At 39.2% G+C, this 18292-nt stretch overlaps 1 protein-coding gene across 1 annotated transcript; it reads right to left on the reverse strand.

Moving 5' to 3' along the window:
• Positions 1–17423: 17423 nt before the first annotated feature.
• LOC149159345 (histone H2B.4) lies at positions 17424–18054 on the reverse strand. The gene has a single exon (XM_089433475.1). It carries the CDS (start codon positions 17974–17976, stop codon positions 17569–17571), a length of 408 nt encoding a protein of 135 aa, XP_089289601.1. The 5' UTR covers positions 17977–18054; the 3' UTR covers positions 17424–17568.
• Between the last annotated feature and the right edge of the window lie 238 nt (positions 18055–18292).

Genomic DNA, 18292 nt, shown 5'->3' on the forward strand with positions numbered 1-18292 from the left:
AAGTATTAATCTTTTGATGTTTGGAAATAACTCGAATATGGAAAATGCTCACGTCTTTTTTTCTCATTTTCTTCATCAATAATAGATTGTGTAGAATTACTAGTAGATGCTTTAGAATTCTTACCTTCTATACCTGTGGCTGCAATGGTTGTTTCATCTCCCGAGTCTGACCCCAAATCTTTTTGAGTAACTTCAGTAGTCTTCTTCTTTTTGCCCTCGAATTTCTTAGGCCTCGGCTTTGAATGCAGAATCCAACAATGCTCATCATCATGCCTATCCTTTTTACAATGAATGCATGAAGCCTTGCTTTTCTGTGCAATGTTAGCCTACATTGCTTTCCACTTCTGCTTTCTTTTCTCCTGCTCTTGCTTGCAGTGGGTTGGAATGGTCCCCCAACTTCTGAATTTCCATTCTTTCCTCTAGCTTCTAGATGAGTAGCGTATACAGATACCTCATCTATACTAGTGGGATTAAACACGAGAATGGTATGCCTCGCGTCGCTATGTAGACCACCAATGTACTTCAATAGAGTTTCTGGTGAGTCTAATGAGATTCCTAGAATCAATGCTTTCTTTCTAAATTCTTGAATGTATCCTTGCACACTTTGCCCTTTCAACTGCCGAAGAGTTTGCCAAATTATCATGGCTTGTTGCATGTAGGCCAATGGATAGAACTGTTTTTTGATTGCAAAAACAAATTCACTCCAGACAAAGATAATCTTACCATGTTTTTTCAGGTTAGCTTGGGTTCTGCCTTCCCACCAAACCAAGGCAATGCCTCCTAGGCGTAGGCTTGCCAACTGAATCTTGCTCTTGTTTGATTCGATGTTCTGTACTCTGCAATAAACATCAATTTGTCTAATCCAATTGTCCAACTTTTCTGCATTTAGCTCTCCATCATATATAAGCAAATCAAATTTAACATCTAGCTTGATCAAAGATGATTTCTTGTTGTGTACAGGGCTATTAGGAGGTGTGAGAAAGCTTTCCTCTTTCCCTTTTCCTTTTGAGTGGTCATGGAAATATGATTCATCTTCTCCTTTGTCTTGTTTAGAGCCTGATGAATCTTCATCCTTGTGTTTTTTAAAGTCCTTGTACATTTCTTCTACCATAGACTTTATGTTTAGGAAACTTTCTATGAATTGAGGGTCGGGACCCATAGGAGCTTCCTCTGACATTGTCTTTCGAGGATAGACTCTCCCAATTTCAGAATTAGTTTCCACCAACTCTCCTTCTCCTAATTTGAGCTTTGATCTAGTGAGCATTCACAGCTTAACCAACACAAGCTTGTCTAACCTTACAGCCTAAAACTCTGATACCACTTGATCTGAAAATCACCTTATGAATGATCTCAGTTAAAGATTTATTGAATGAAGATATTATAGACTCACGTGCTGGTGTGTGTCTATGTTATTTTAGAGAACGGATTGATCAGATTGCAAAATACACAGACACTGGAAAATGGAAAACAGCAGAGAAACACAATAAGCAAATACAAGAACACAACAAATTAATAAGGAGTTCACCCTATCCTCCAGGGCTACATCTCCGGTCCAACTTTCAGTGGTGGCCTTCTTTTATTGTGTCTTAAAGCAGAGAATTACAATGAAGGAGCTCAATATGAATCTCCTGAAACAGAGTTTGCTTGGCAGGGTGGTTCTTGGATTCCCCAAGCCACTAAAGTGCACGGGCTCTTTTCCTTACCAGCTCTTAACCTTTATGGTCTTTAATGGAAGGAGCCCAATGTGGTGCTAAGTCCTGACAGATCCTCTCAAGGATGGCTTGAACCTCTCAAGCTCTCTGGTGCTTGATGCTGCCTGTGGTCAGCTCGACCCTCTGTCTTTCTGCTTTTTGCTTCATTGTCTCTTTTTTCTCTGTTGTTGTCTTCTTCTCTTCAATTCTTCCTCTCGGCGTCCTCTCTCTGTCTATTTTATGTTCTCTGTTCATGGCTTTAAAGCCAATGGATCTCATGACTGTTCGATTCCCATTCTTCCCTCGTCGGGTCGCCTGCTGTTGCTCGCTTGGAGTTCCCTGTCTCGGCATCATCTTCAACGGCTCACAAGGAGTGGCCACTTGTCCTCTTGTGAACTGCACTAGCTCTTCCTCGTCGGTTCGATTCTTCAGTTATATCGTGGAATGAGTCATCCGCCACATCAACGTCAAATTGGACCTCAAATCCTTATAGATCTCGGCTTATTCCCCTGTCAAATCCAGTTCTTTCATTGGGCGCGTTCTCAACCATTAGATCTGGAGCCTCCAGATCCAACGCCATTCGCACATTTCGTGCAGTTGACTTGCTCGACCGTTAGTGTGTGATGCGCAGCAGTTCTCTCTCCTCTGCTTGCCATGCGTCGGGCATTGAGTGGAATCGCTTGTTTTTTTCCAAATCGCTTACCACCCAAGGGTGCCCCCAATATACCGCCGGTTTTGGAGCACGGGTCTTGCCTTTAGCCTATTGCGCTTTTCCCCGCGGTTTTCCAGCTTCCATGAGACCGAGCGCTTCGGGGCCTTTCCATTTTGAGGGGTTTTGCCCAGCGATGCACATCAGAAACTGCCTCATTTTCCTGATCTGGGTTTCTTAGGTCCTAGTTTCGCCTCCTGCGTAGTCTCCATGGGCCTCGGTCAACGCGCTTTAACCGAGGTCTTCGTCGTTCCATGCTGGCTGCCAACTGCCACTGTTCATAGGTTTTTCCGATCGCTCCGTGCTTTTGAATACAAAGTTTGTCTCGATCTGATACAATCATGGTACTTTGATTACTCTTCATGGATCCAATTCAAATCACTTAGCCCCCATTCCCAAAAATCTTTAAGCCTTCTTCTTTTGATGACTTCCATTCGATTTCTTTGTGCAATCTTATCTATAAAGTGATTTCCAAGGTGATCTCAAATAGGTTGATGAATGTTATTTCCTCTAATATTTTTTAGGAACAGTTTGGGTTCCTTCCAAATAGAGTTATACATGATTCCATTAGAGTGGCTCAAGAGGCATGTTGACACATGAAATGTGTGCATGTAAGTCTCTTTCCATTTCCTTTTTTGGAACCGTTTGGTCTATTTAACAAACAATGAGGAAGATTAGATTATTCATTCCTTCCATTGGAACAAAAATGTTGTAAGACAAATGATTCCCTCACAGTTGTAAATTGATTGAGGGCTCAAAAGTGGCCAATTGTAAAAAGATTATGTGCAGCTAAACCTTTGGTTGGGTGGAGAGTCGTCTCTAAAACTTGTTGCAGTTCGCAGGATGAAAATAAATTCAACTCCAAAATCTCAAGTAAGGAATATCATCGCTACAGGTAAGTTATTTTTGCTTATGTTTTGGAAATTCTATGCTAACTAGTTGAATAGTTGTGTGTTGATTATTAATCGTATAAATTTATGTAATTAATTGCATATTTAATTCTATGTCATTACATATGGTATCAGAGTCAAGTTACAACTCTTGAGACTTATGAGTCTTATCAAGTGTGATTGGGCCTAGTTAAAAATCTATATGTAATTTAAATCCCTAATCTTATTAAAGATGTCTATAATATTAATTAATTAACTAGAAAAATAACTTAGTATATTGTTTTATCTTAAAAAAAAACTAATAAAACTAATTTCCAAAATTTGGGCAGGGCAAAACAAATTCAAAAAATCTTTTAGTAACAGTGTTTAAATCTTGTTTTAATGGTGGAAATGGATTCATCACCATCAAAAACTTTTAGGGCGCCCAAAATATTGAAGTTTGACAACGATAAGTTAGATTTAGAAAAATTATTGTTAGGATTTAGAAAAATTCTTGCCAGGTTTTATCAACATATGACTGAAATTTCCATAATTTTCACGAATCACAACAAAAAAACAGTGTAATTCTTTGTGCAATCTTATCTATAGAGTGATTTCCAAGGTGATCTTAAATTAAATTTTATGAATTTAGTAATATTTGAAAATTTTGTTTATTTTAAACCCAAGAGCTTAAGAACTTTCCTAATTTCTTGAAAACATGAAATAGGGCTATTTATAAAGGGAGTCGTCTACGTAAGCAAAAGGATGAAATAGAGCTATTTAAAAAAGGAGTAGAAAGGAATTGCTTCAATGGCAAAAGAAATGGTTTTAATTCAAACAAAAAATTCAAAAAATCTTAAAAACAATGTTTGAATCATGTTTTTGATAGTGGAAACTTTTCAGACACTAAAATTATGAAATTTGACAACTTTTACTTGATTTTACGAAACTCCCAACCTGAATTTTTCAAAATATAACCAACATTTCTATAACTTTCGAAACAAAAACACATAATCGTTGAAAAGCGGCTTTAGAAAAATATAGTAAATGATTAGTTGTTATCCTGGCCAATTTCTCGTTAGCATGGGCAACAAATGTCTCCACCCAATGGAGTTCGCATATAAAGAACGCAACGTTATTAATGTGACCCCACCATTACGAGAGGCGCATTAGCCTGGCCACGCGGTGAAAAGGAAAAATCGTGAGCATGTTTGAAAAGAGGTAAGTCCGTACTATGACAAAATTAAGGCAATTACACTCACATGGGCACTTATTCGAAAGAGTTTCATAAGTGTGAGATTCGTGAGTAATTCGAGTATATTTATTTTTTAAATCTTGCTTTCGTACGTTGAAAAAGACTTTAAAGTATATTTTGCTGGGGAGAGATAAAAAAATATCACTTTATTCATTTAACAAAAAAAAATTGGCAGTAAAACGTCTATTAAAAGGCCTTCGTAAAGCTATCCATAAAAAGTTATGGGAGATTTGTTTTTAGTGTATCGAAGAGTGTCTTTATTATTCGGGAAGGAAAGGTTTATAAAAACTTTACAAAGATTGAAGTTTTAGGATTGATATATATTTATTATCATAAAGTAATGAATAATTTAAATAACAAGGCTAGTTAGGGAATGAATATATATATAATGTATTTAATATTTTATATTAGTATTATATGAAAAAATATACATGGAAATAGAAGATTTCTAATAATTAGTAGTATTGGATTATATATAAAAAATTTAAGAATGGATTTGGTGGTTATTATTTTTTTTTTTCAGAGAAAAACCATCATAGATTTATATTAAGAAAATATAAAGGTCTGCATTACATAACAAGATTTGGGGGTAAGAGGAGCCCAGATGCAACTAAATAAAGGCAGAATATCAAGGATCTACCAAAACTTATGACAGGAACATATACATCTGTATTAACCCAAGATGATACAATAACCATTCTATCATAATAGAAGCAAAAACAACAAAAGATTGGCTGATGATACACCATTCATATAGAAACTGCAACCCTTGCATGGATGAGAGTCATATTCCGTTTAAGCTGAAATCCTGGATGTGGAAAGAGCAACCATCCATCATGACTGATAATGAGCACAGACCAGGTTGCATGCTGAGACCATCCTTTGAGAGGATATCGGCCTGGGCATTCCAAGAACGAGGAATATGTTGAAACGATATCCGATTAATTAAGTTGCTATAGAAACTGATGCGACTTAACCATCCAAGGAGATGTGGACAATTAATAAGACCCAAACCATTAACATGATCAATGAGCGACTTTGAGTCTCCAAAGATCGATATAGACTGTATACCCAAGAAGACACAGAAAGCAAGCAGCCCCGAGAGAGCCCTAGCCTCCGCCATAGAATTCAAGCCAAAACCACCCTACCAAGATAAAGAATAGTGAAAGCTGTCATTTATAACAATGACAACCCCACAACCACAACAATGGTTCCGTTTAGCTCCATCAAAAAACGCGGCAGGGGTCTGATAGGAAAAGATTCCCTGCTCCTTTTTGCAAGCTTTTTTTGACTGAGAGTCGTCCTGATGAAGAGAGTCATGGCATGCCATAATACGCTGAAGAGTTGCATGAAGGGGTTCCTTTGATTCTTGAAAAATTTGAGCATTTCTCCATTTCCATAAGAACCAAACAGCAATGATGAACAATGATCTCCAGGATAGACATTGCCCACTCCACCACTTAAAACCATCCTGTACAGAAGGAAAGATAAGGTAAGGAAAACCAAAAACTAATGAAAGTTCATACCAGATATGGAGGGACGAGGTGCATTGAAAACACATATGCATGTTTGTTTCCTCTGCATTGTGGCACATTGCACATCTGCTGGGACCCTGCCAGCTTTTTCTTTGAAGAACCTCCCATGTGAGATTCCTGTTCCCATAAACTAGCCAAGAAAATAAAATCATTTTTAGCGGGCATGCCGCCACCCAAAGGCATGGAGGGAAGAGCAGATCAGGACTCCCAGCATGAACCGAGATCATCGCAGCATATATATCCTTTACGTGAACTGGCAGTTTTGCTTTAGGAAGAGACCATACCAAGGCATCCATTGTACCTGTTCGAAAAATCCCCAAGCTATTTAGTCTCTCTTTTACAGAGGACCAGAGAGAGATCAGCGATTGAGGCAGAAATGGATCCTCCCCATCTTTCCAGACAGGGATTGGACCTGACCAGGATTTGATCAGTTTATCCCATGTGAAGCATCCCTGTCTATGAAGAAAACATATTAGCGGAGAAGGGAAAGCGAAGTCCAGACCATTTGAAATAGTCAAAACCGATGAGCATACTAGATCCCGTGCATAAAGTCCATCGAAGATTTTTCATGAAGAAAGGATGGACTTTCCTGAGGCTTTGCCAGAGACTCGATCCCTTCCTAATGCCAATGGAGCGCCTTCTGTACCAGAACTCTACGCTTCTACCTTTTAAATATTTTGCCCTTATGACCTTGCTCCATGGCCCCTCGCCATAAATACCTCTATAGAGAGATTTGCAGAGAAGAGCTTTCCCAAAAGAGCGCATGTCTAAAAGACACCAACCCCCCAGCTTCCTTGGTTTTGATATTGAGGCCATCTTGACTAAGTGGAATTTGCTCTGGAAGACTTGACCACCCCACAGGAAATTGGCTGCCAAATTGTTCATTCGGTTAATAATACTAGCAGGGAGAAAGAAGATGTGAGCCCAATACACTGCTAGTTGAGATAGAACAGCCTGTACTAAAATGAATCTCATAGCTAAAGAAAGAAATTTGAACTCCCAACCTGAGATCTTTTTATAAAAACGGTCCAATAACCATAGCCAATCCTTCTTGAAATTGCCTTTTGCTTTTAGGTTGAACCCCAAATATTTAATCCCATCCTTGATCGAAAAGTGAGCAATGCCCATCATCTCAGAGATCCAATGAACAGTTTCCATGTTAGAGTCATTATGAAACAAAGATGATTTTTCCTTGTTGATAAACAGACCAGTTGCTTCCTGAAATTTTACAAGGATATCATTTAGGCATGCCCAAGAAGCCCTACAAAGCATAGCAAAGATGAGGACATCGTCTACAAAGAGATTGTGAGAGAGGGAAATGTCCTTGCATATCTTAACCGGGCGACATTTCTTGTCCTCAATCGCTTTATTTATCTGCAGGCTAAGAGAGTTCATTACCAGGATGAAGAGCAGAGGAGAGAGGGGGCATCCCTGTCGAAGACCTCTCTCCGCTTGAAAGAATGGTGTAGGAATTCCATTTACAATGATTGAGTAACTGACATTTTCAACGCAAGACATCACCCAATTGATGCTCTGAGATTTCAATCCTATTTTGGCTAGCAGAATTCCTAAGAAGCCCCAGTCTACACAATCATAGGCTTTTTGCAGATCAATCTTGAGAATGGCCGCATCCAAATTTTTTGACAGCATTGTGAACAGAGTTTCCTGGGTCATGGCAACAACATCCAAGATGATGCAGCCCTTTAAGAATGCATGCTGGTCTCTGGAGATGAAAGAATTTAGAATGGGCTTCATCCTTTCCGCAATAATTTTTGAGATAATTTTGAACATGATATTGCAGAGCGAGATAGGCCTGAAATCATGGAAGGAATCAGAGCTTTCCTTTTTAGGAATTAAAGCAATAAAGGTGGAAGAGATAGCACTATGGATGCTTCCCGCCATCCGAGATGCGTCCACCATCCGCAGCAGGTCCGCTTTGAAGAGGTCGAGGAAGTGAGAGAAGAATTCGATTGGCCATCCATCTGGCCCAGGGCTTTTATCCTTTTTGAAAGCTTTGATGGCTCTCAAGAGTTCTTCTTCAGAGATCGGCTTGATGAAGTTGTCATTTGCCTGGTCATCAAACATTTGTGGAACCAGTTCAATGCCCCATAGAGCATCTTGAAAGGTTACTTCCCTTCATCTGTATTGATTCTGGAAAAATCTTGATGCCTCCGCCGAGATTTCATTTTGAGATTGGAGAACATTTCCCATGTCATCTCTGATCCTCCATATAGAATTTTTCTCTCTTCTAGCATTTGCATATTTGTGAAAAAACCTCGTATTCCTGTCCCCCTCTTTGAGCCAGGTGGCTCTACTCTTAAGTCTCCATGTAGCCTCCTCCTTTAACAGAATCGATTGTTTCCTTTTTTCTAGATTTCTTATTCTGCATTTTATATCTAGAGACAAGCTATTCGAATCTGTTGTATCAACAAGGGAATCCAGTTCCTTTTGGATATTATTTAACTCTTGTTTGTCCTTTTTCTTTTGGATTTGCCAATCCTTTGCCACCCTCCTCAGATCTCCGATTCCAAGAGTTCCTTCCATTTACTTGTGATGATTTCATTAAAAAATGGGTCATCTAAATGGATCCTGTTGAATTTAAATGAGTAGCCAAGTCTAACATCTATACCCCACCATTTAAGGAAGATGGGTCTGTGATCAGAAGTGTAGTCATTCCCAATGGACGATATTGGCATTCCCAATTTCCCAATGATGCTTGAGTGGATGATGAATCTATCGATTCTCTTTGCAATATAGGCCTCCTCAGTCCTGCTGTTATCCCAAGTAGGCTTCATTTTATTGGGCAATATGTCCACCAGATTCCTATTCAGTAGTTCCTTCCTGAGCCTGTCAGCCAAAGGGTCTATTTTCCTGCAATTTCCCCAGCATTCATCAGAACTGAGAGTCAGATTTAAGTCACCTGCTATCATCAACGATTCGATCTCAAGAATATGCGAGGCAAAGAGCCTTTCCCAAAAAGAGAGTCTGTTCTTGTATGGAGCATAGACATTTAGCATATTGAGAACTATGGCCTGGCCCCTAATAGAAGTCGAAATTAAGATTCCTGCACAACATTTGAAAGCTTTTGCCTTAATCCAAACAGGGTCCCATAGGACCACAAGACCACCCAACTGACCATTTGCTTCGGTGGCAACCATAAACCACGAAGGGAACATTCTCCTAAAGAAAGCTATAGACACATAGCTGGGGTGCATGGTTTCCTGTATGAAAATGATTTTGGGATGAGCTGTAAAGAAAATTTCTTTGAGCGCATTGAATTTTGGAGATGCGCCTAGTCCCCTGATATTCATTGAGGCGAGGAAGGTCATTTGGATGACTTGCCAGCCACACATGCTCTAAAAGGCTGAAACTCTAATGAATCCAGTACTGGAACTTCTACTGAAGATAAATTCCTCACACCATGCTCAGAGACCATTGATCGCCCTCTAAAATGGCGGCTACCACCCTTGTGTTTCTTCTTGACAGTAATATTCTTTGCAGATTTGGGACTAATGACAGGATAGGACGGACTGGAAGGTTTATGAATGGTCAGAGGCTCAAGTCCTAGAGATTTTTGATGAAGGAAAAAGTCAATATCGCTATCGAATCTATTGATCGGGGACTCAGAAGGCGAGTTTACCAGAGTAGACATGAGAATAGGATCTTTTCCTTTTTTATCAGAAGAAAGAGATTTAAATGGAGTCGGGGATGAGGAAGAGATCTGAATAGGGAGAGAACCGACCACGAGATCCCCTTGATTCATAGCAGGAGGAGAGGGAACCGGAAGTTCCTCCTGTGGCTTAGGAATAGGAGAGCATACAAATGGAGACGAAGTGAAAGTATCAGGTCAGCCTAGAGAATCTTGAAGAGAGCAGCAAGGATCCGGTTCGATATGAGGGCCGCGATTAGGCGGATTCTGAGACGATAATTGGCCGGGGGCCAAATGCTTCTGATTATTCTATTGCGAGATCTCCAGAAAACCAAACGAATCCGAGGAGCGCTCGAGTTCAGACCTCCTATCTGGCTTCATAGAAAATCTCTTGTTCCTTCGGGAGAGACGATGACTGCAGTTTTTTATCAGATGTCCCGTTTTATGACACAAGGAACACCTAAAAGGTATTCCCCAAAAATCTAATCTTTGTTGGATTTTGAAGCCGCCCCATGCTATCTCGATATGGTCAGGATAACCTCCTTTGTACGGCTTCTCTATGAGGACCCACGCAATACGCTTATCTTTCTCACCTCTGCACCAGGGGTCCACATAAACAAACTTGCCAATCGAATTCCCAATCTGAGAGAGAGATTCTTCCGACCACAGTTCCAGAGGCAAGTTCGGAAGTTTTACCCAGATCAGGCTGTTCGATGGAGTATTCTTTAAAGGGTCAAAATCAATATACCATCGGGAGAGGGATAAAAAGCTTCTACCAAAAACCCAGGGATTATGAAGAATAGTTTCTAAGTCAGAAGCTTTTAAAAAATGGAAAGAGTACCATTCCTTCATCAGACGAGAGATGACAGGAGTATATCCAATCAGGGGGGACCATTTATCAGTCAGCCACTTTCTCATGTCCACATCACCCATTTCAGGGAAATGCCATTTCCCAACCAAAGCTAGAGTTTTCAAACTATTAATACGTCCAGCAAGAATGGCGCAATCCAAGGAAACGGCCTTCGGGGGAGGTACAGTTTTGACAGGGTTTTTTGTCTTGTTGAAGGAGAGGTTTGGAAGCCCGTCCTCTCTGGCATATACCTTTCCTTTTTTCAAAACTCCCGAAGTGAACTCTGCAGGACCAGGAGAATTTGAAACTTGCCAAGCAGGATTGATTATCATATCTTCCACCGTGGCTTGCCAGCCTGTACAGTTTGATGATTTTGACCGAGCCTCCTCAACTTGCATAGAGGCCTGAATGAGAGCCCGTGTGGCGGATGAGTCAGATCCATCCGCCATTTTGGAGGAAGATAGGACCCAATAAAGCCTGCGGATGCCTAGAGACTATAAAAAGAAAGCGATAAGTACTGGAGAGAACCGATCCGTAGATCCTTTTCAGAACAAAATCCCCAGATGAAGAAACTCCTAGAGAAAAAGATGAGAGAGGACAGCTCAGGAAGGATCCAATCCGTAGATTCTATCCTGACATAAGGACACAACAAGATAAGAATATTTATGAATACTGCAGAAAGAGGCTCTCGGGATCTGGACGATAGAAGACTCCAGAAGAGGAAAATTTAAAACGATAAGACCATCATTCTTGAAACTCCTATTGAGAAGACAGGAGAGGGCGGTTCTCCGCCACCATTCGAAGACTAGAATTGAATGAGGAGGATTGTAGAAGCTGTAACGGATGGAAATAGGGTACAGATGGGTACAGGGGACAGAACGGGTTTGAATAGAGCCAAATTACTCTCCAGAGAAATTTGAAAAAAACCCCGTTACAATTCGTCAGGAAAAAAGGCAGCGACGTAAAATTAACAGTTCCGGTCACCATCCCAAAACAGGAAACCTTTGAATCATCCAAAAACCAGAGCAAGACAAATACTAATCTAAGCAGTAGAATGGTCCTGACAGTCAATACAGCAACAATATAGCTGGAAAATGCACCACCATTCCCAATTCTGATACAAAAGTCTGTGCATGGACTATAAATAACTATAGAATTCTTAATCTTAACCAATAGTGACCTCAGCATGTTTTAGCAAGCCAGGAGATACAGACCATTATCATTTATCAGAGCTATTATTAGCCTTATTCCTAATGCCTATAGGTTCCTTTCATGAGACTAGATTGATATGCTTCAGCTTTTACGGAAATGACAAAAACTACCATCTGATAACAAAAACAAACAACAGAGAGGAGAGATAAGAGTTGACCTGTAGAGCTTCACCGAAAGCAGCAAGAGAGAGCGTCCATGCATAGAAGCGATTTCTCCATCAAATAGAACAAAGAGAGAAGAAAAAAATAGGAGTTCTCTCGTTGACAATTAAAAACAGAGAGACGTTGCAGCCACAGGGCCCAAGTCTGGAAAACACGGAAGACAATCTCTCGTTGACAGTTAAAGACAGAGAGACGCCGCGGCCACAAGGCCCGGGTCTGGAAAAAACGAAGGACAATCACTTTGTAGGCTATATATAGGATTTGTGATAGAACAAAATAACCTGCCAGCCGTCCTCAAGGTGAGCTGCTAAGGTTCCGAGAGCGCCACTCCAGCACTATCATGCATGAAGGTGATACGTGGCTGGAAACAGGAGAAGGAAACCATGCATTTGAAGTTGGCACGGTATCGAAGGTTGAAAGGTGGTGAAAAGAATCCCAAGTATCGAAGGCTGAAAGGTGGCACGTATCACCTTTCCTGGCAAGTGGAAAGCTACTGCGATAGCGAAGGTTAGAAACTGGCAAGTGGATGACTCCTATGAGAACTGGAAACTCCTTGATTCGTCGCTCTCTCCCGCGCTTCGGCTCCCTCCCATCATAACAATCCATGGTGGTTACTAATTTGTGTTAGATAAATATTAATAATTTAATGAATAGTGAGAAGTTGGTGATGTTGACTAAATTATATGATTAATTTATTTTGTAAAATGATTATTAAAGAGTAACTAATATTTTGATATTTGATTCTCTTATTTATGATGATATGAGATGAGATGCCATAATATATCTTTGATATAGATATGTTGATGTTATAACTTATGAATATGCAAAATGTTATTATCATACAAAATACACGATATAAATAATGATCTCATCTCTAACGACTTTACTATATGATCTCATCTCTAGTGACTTTAATTCTCTTTTAATAGAAATGATGATCTTTTCTTTTTCTCAAAAAGTTAAATCTTACAATATATTTATTTTATATTAAAGTGAAGTAGTTAAAGTTTCATGAATAGCAAGTTTCACAAAATCTAAATGTGACAAAACTAAACAATGTCAAATCAGAATTTCACATAATCCAAGTTTCACAATTTCAATTTTTAAGAATGTTAAATCTTACAATATATTTATTTTATATTGAAGCAAAATACACAATTGAAGTAGTTAAAGTTTCATGAATAGCAAGTTTCACATAATCTAAATGTGGCAAAATTAAACAATGTCAAATCAGAATTTCACATAATCCAAGTTTCACAATTTCAATTTTTAAGAATGTTAGATCTTACAATATACTTATTTTATATTGAAGCAAAATACACAATTGAAGTAGTTAAAGTTTCATGAATAGAAAGTTTCACATAATCTAAACGTGGCAAAACTAAACAATGTCAAATCGGAATTTCACATAATCCAAGTTTCACAATTTCAATTTTTAAGGATGTCAAATTCTAAGAGGATGAAAAATATTTTTTACAAAATTAACCTACTCCTTTGGCGTCAACTTATATAAATCTTTGTTTTAACCTACAATCCCAGATAACAACCAATAGTAATTAATTTTATCAATATTTCCAATAAATAAATATTCACAAACCATTAATTCATTAGTATTACATGTAAATTTACATTTCCATAGAACAATTTGCATGCATTTCATTTTTATTATTGCATGTAAATTTAGAACAATTATTTTCATTTTTATTATTGCATATCAATTTACGTTCTGATAACTAATTTTCTCAAAGTTTCCAATAAATAAATATTCACAGACCATTAATTCATTATTATTGCACGCAAACTTAATTCCCAGGACATCTCTGTGAAATTCCAAGCTTATTTTTTCCATTCACTAAAAGCAACGGGTGGTTTTTTTTTTCCACCTGCGCCCTATCTGTCCAGATTTCCAATTGGTAGCCAGCTTGTTACCTATTGCTAGCTTCCAGAACCTTCAGGATACTTTACAATCCAAACCAGAAGAATTAAGGAATTATCCATGTTATTTAACAAACTTACAGACCCACCTCTTGGATCAAATTATCAAATGAAGCAAGGAGACTTCCAAATTTTTCACTAACCCGCTCTCCACAAATGAGAATAACTTAAAATCCATAATCAGGAATAATCCATGTTATTTAACAAACTTACAGACTCACCTCTTGGATCAAATTATCAAATGAAGCAGGGAGACTTCCAAATTTTTCACCACCCCTGCCTTCCACAAATAAGAATAACTTAACCTATAATCATTCCCTACATTCAGTTAAAAAAAATAACAACCATTCTCTACATCACATCAGAGTTCCAAGTAGAAATGAACTTACACGGTCAAATTGCATGCAGATTTAACCTCAGAATCTCTGACAAAACAAGAAAAACAATTGATACCTAACATCAAAGCACCATAATAGCCTCGATGTAATCTATGCCACTTAGTATCTGAACAGTTAAACTTTTTGAAACCTCGAACATAAAACACTCACTCAACCTCCACATCGGAAAGGCGACCCAACAATATTTGTACCGTCCACTTCCCATTTGCAGAGGTATTTTTTCATCTCACAGTTTCTTTGTAGATGATATTCTCTTAACCGCGATGTTATGCAGGTCAACATGGATCTGCCTCCACGGCATTCTGCAAAGATTTCAAAGTGCAACAGGCATATATGTGAATGAAGGGAAATCTTCCTTCTATGTTGAAGACACGAGTGGGGACTTGATCCGCTATCTCTCCCAGCTCTTTAACATTCAAGTCAATCCACTTCGGAACGGGATCAAGTACCTGGGTTTCAAACTGAAAACATCAAGTTACAGGGTGGCAGATTGGTCTTGGATGATTGACAGAATATACAAGAAAATAGCAGTTTGGGAAAATTTGTGCCTGTCTAAAGGCGGTAGGATGACCTTGATACAGGCTGTCCTTGTTCAATCGATAGTTTATTGGGCACATTTGTTTTTTATCCCAACTACTATTATCAAAACTTTGAACAGGATGATTGCCAATTTCATCTGGGGCTGTGGCAAAGATCATTACAAATTTCATTTAACCAAACTATCGGCAATTACCCGGCCTAAAAATCTGGGAGGATGGGGCATTTTAGATTTGGAAAATTTCAGGAAAGCCATTTTATGCAAATCAATGTACAGGGCAGTCATGGGTGATTCATTGTGGAGCTCTGCAATTTGTGCCAAATATATGTATAACAGTGACATGTCTTTCTGGATAAGGATGGACCACATTGGAACCCCTACTGGATCGACTATTTGGAGAGGTTTCAAGAAGTTGGAACCACAATTTAGAAAGAACATCATCTAGAAGTTCCAAACGGGTTCTCAGATCTTGATTGGCAGAGATGCGTTTGCGGGTGCAGCAGGGAAAATACATGTCTCCCCTCATTTATTGAGAGCACTCTATAACAGGGGAAATTTCTATTGGGCCAGCGTCATCCGGCAATGGGATGGGGCCATACCCATCTGGAAATCCGCGGATGAATTGCAACTTAGTGGAGACATGAAGGTGCAGTGGGAAGCGGTTTTATCAGCACTGCATGGCCACGGGATTTTCCGCTCGGCAGACAAAGACCAGATTATTTGGGGTGGTATGGATGGCTCTCAACAAGTGCGGGTAAAATATATTTATTTACAGTTTCTATATGCTGGGGCAGAGATTCCTGGTGATATTTTTCCTCCATCTCTGTGCCAATTGGGATGCCCCACCAAGATTATCATTTTTGTTTGGCTGGTATATTACAACAAGAATACTACATGGGAGAACTTACAAAACCGCAACTGGCACGGACCAACCATATGTCCACTATGCAGAAAAGACTGTGAAGATAATCTTCATTTATTTCTAGGATGCAAACAGGTGCGGCCAATCTGACAGAATCTTGTTGAACATTTTGGTTTTCTTTTCGGCAATTATCCATCCATCTCTAAAGCTATTAAAATTTGGGGCTCCATGAAATAAGAATGGAGAGCCATTCCTTTATTGGCATTATGGGGCATTTGGAAATGGAGGAATGACAAAAATTTTAGCTCAAAGGGGAATTCAAGCTCTTATGTTTCAGATTCTATTATTTCCCTGTACTATGCTCTCAAGATTCATGGGAAGACCAGCTACAATCAAGGAAGGAATTATGAGTTTTCCACTGACAGAAATGAGGTATGGAGCACATCCTGTTCATCATCTGTTTCGTCATCTCCATGTGCATATTTCGATGGTGCTGCCCAACAGGGGATTTGTGCATGTGGTGTTGTCATCAGTATAGAAAACGCACAAGCCATTGAAATATGCTGGAATGCAGGCCCCAGAACAAACAATAGAGCTGAAGCTATGGCATTAGCAGGTCTTCTCTCAATCTGCAAATTTCTTGAAATCCCAAAACTGCAAATATTCGGAGACTCCAAGGTAATAACGAAGCATTTTCTGTCAAAGCAACAAGTAAAAAACATTCACCTTGCCAGATGGCTGGATAGGATTGCAGCTCTATGGAGAAGCGGGAAGGACTATCATATATCACATATAGACAGGCAAAAAAACAAGAAGGCTGATGCCTTATCAAAATTGGGTCTGAATTTGCCCCAGGGTTCAGGGAGAATGCAGATAATAGTGGACAGCAACTCCTACCAGATCCAGGACTTCAAGATTCAAAGCATATGGTGAAAAATGGGAGAAATTTTGGTTATTTTCCAGTATATATTATGCATGCCTGACAGTTTCAACAGTATAGGTATTTCTTCTTTTATACAACCTTTCCTCTGCAGTTTTTTTGTTTTTTTGAGTTTTTCTTCAGGATCCTCTTAGCCTTCCCCCTGCTTCGATCTGAGATATTTTATGTTATGGAACTGGCTTTGACTGCTCTCTGCGTGGAGACACGATGTCTTTTCCCCATTTTGCTATCTACTGGCTGTTTTGAATGAAGCCGCTGTAGGGATCATGCATTGGAATTACAGTGTTATTTGAATCTTTTTTTGAGCTCAATTTCAATTGAGTTCCACACAGAATCCCCTATGTATCTGATTACTCTGGAACCACATTGTCTGATTCTGTGTGGGGATGGCGACATTATCTATCCGTTATCATCTACGGGATGTTGCATGTTTATCTGTATGGAGCAGCTGTTTATGTAATCATCATGCATTATAATACAAAATTGGGTTTTTTCATTCTGAAAAACACTATGAAATCAAGTCCCTTAAGAAAATTCAAAATCTCAACCATCAATACAGAAATTAACCCAGGCGACATTATCTATCCTTTATCATCTACGGGATGTTGCATGTTTATCTGTATGGAGCAACTGTTTATGTAATCATCATGCATTATAATACAAAATTGGGTTTTTTCGTGCTGAAAAACACTATGAAATCAAGTCCCTTAAGAAAATTCAAAATCTCAACCATCAATACAGAAATTAACCCTAAAGTAACCGGGGAAAGAAAAGCCTGAAGACAGCAAGGCTGCTTTACCACCATTGCCTCCAACCATCTATAAGGAAAGGAAAAATAGAAGAATATATAATTGAAAAGCCAAAAAAATGGTACAGAAGATTAACCTCAAAGAATATGTTAAGCTTTCTATAGCATGTCGTGTCAAACGACACCATTGAGTTTAGATTAAATAAAATATCAAATTCAAGCGCTGGTGAACTTGGTAACAGCCTTTGTACCCTCCGAGACGGCGTGCTTGGCGAGCTCGCCTGGAAGCGCCAGCCTTACAGCGGTCTGAATCTCGCGAGAGGTAATCGTGGGCTTCTTGTTGTAACGGGCAAGTTTCGATGACTCGCTCGCTAACTTCTCAAAGATATCATTGATGAAGCTGTTCATTATCCCCATGGCCTTGCTAGAAATGCCGATATCTGGGTGAACCTGCTTCAAAACCTTAAAGATATAGATCTTGTACGTCTCAACGCTCTTCTTGTGCTTCTTCTTGCCCTTCTTGTCTCCGCCTTCTTTTGGCAACTTCTTCTCGGCCTTGGGAGCGGACTTCTTCTCTGCAACAGGCTTCTTTTCAGCTGGTTTCTTCTCTGCCTTTGGAGCCATGGCTGTAATTCAAATATGAGAAAACAGAATTTCTGAATTTTCCCTCACTATTGATAGAAATATCCGACTATGGAGTGCATTGATCTGACCTCGTATATTTATAGAAAGAAAATATGCTCTCCTATTGGTTAGTTGAGTGCGGCACGGATCGATAGCCTGGCTTTGATCTCGGCCGTAGATGCTGAAGTGGACCAATTGTTCTCATAATTGTGGGTAAGGAGCGTTGTCTCTTTAAATACAATATATTTTTGGAGATATTTGAATGATAAGTAATGCATAGTTTGTGGTTTATTGAGTTGAGAGGCTTATTTTAAAA

Source organism: Pinus tabuliformis, chromosome 5_2, assembly GCF_031772625.1.
Source record: "Pinus tabuliformis cultivar Carrire ecotype Pingquan chromosome 5_2, CPIR1, whole genome shotgun sequence".
Lineage (NCBI taxonomy): Eukaryota > Viridiplantae > Streptophyta > Pinopsida > Pinales > Pinaceae > Pinus > Pinus tabuliformis.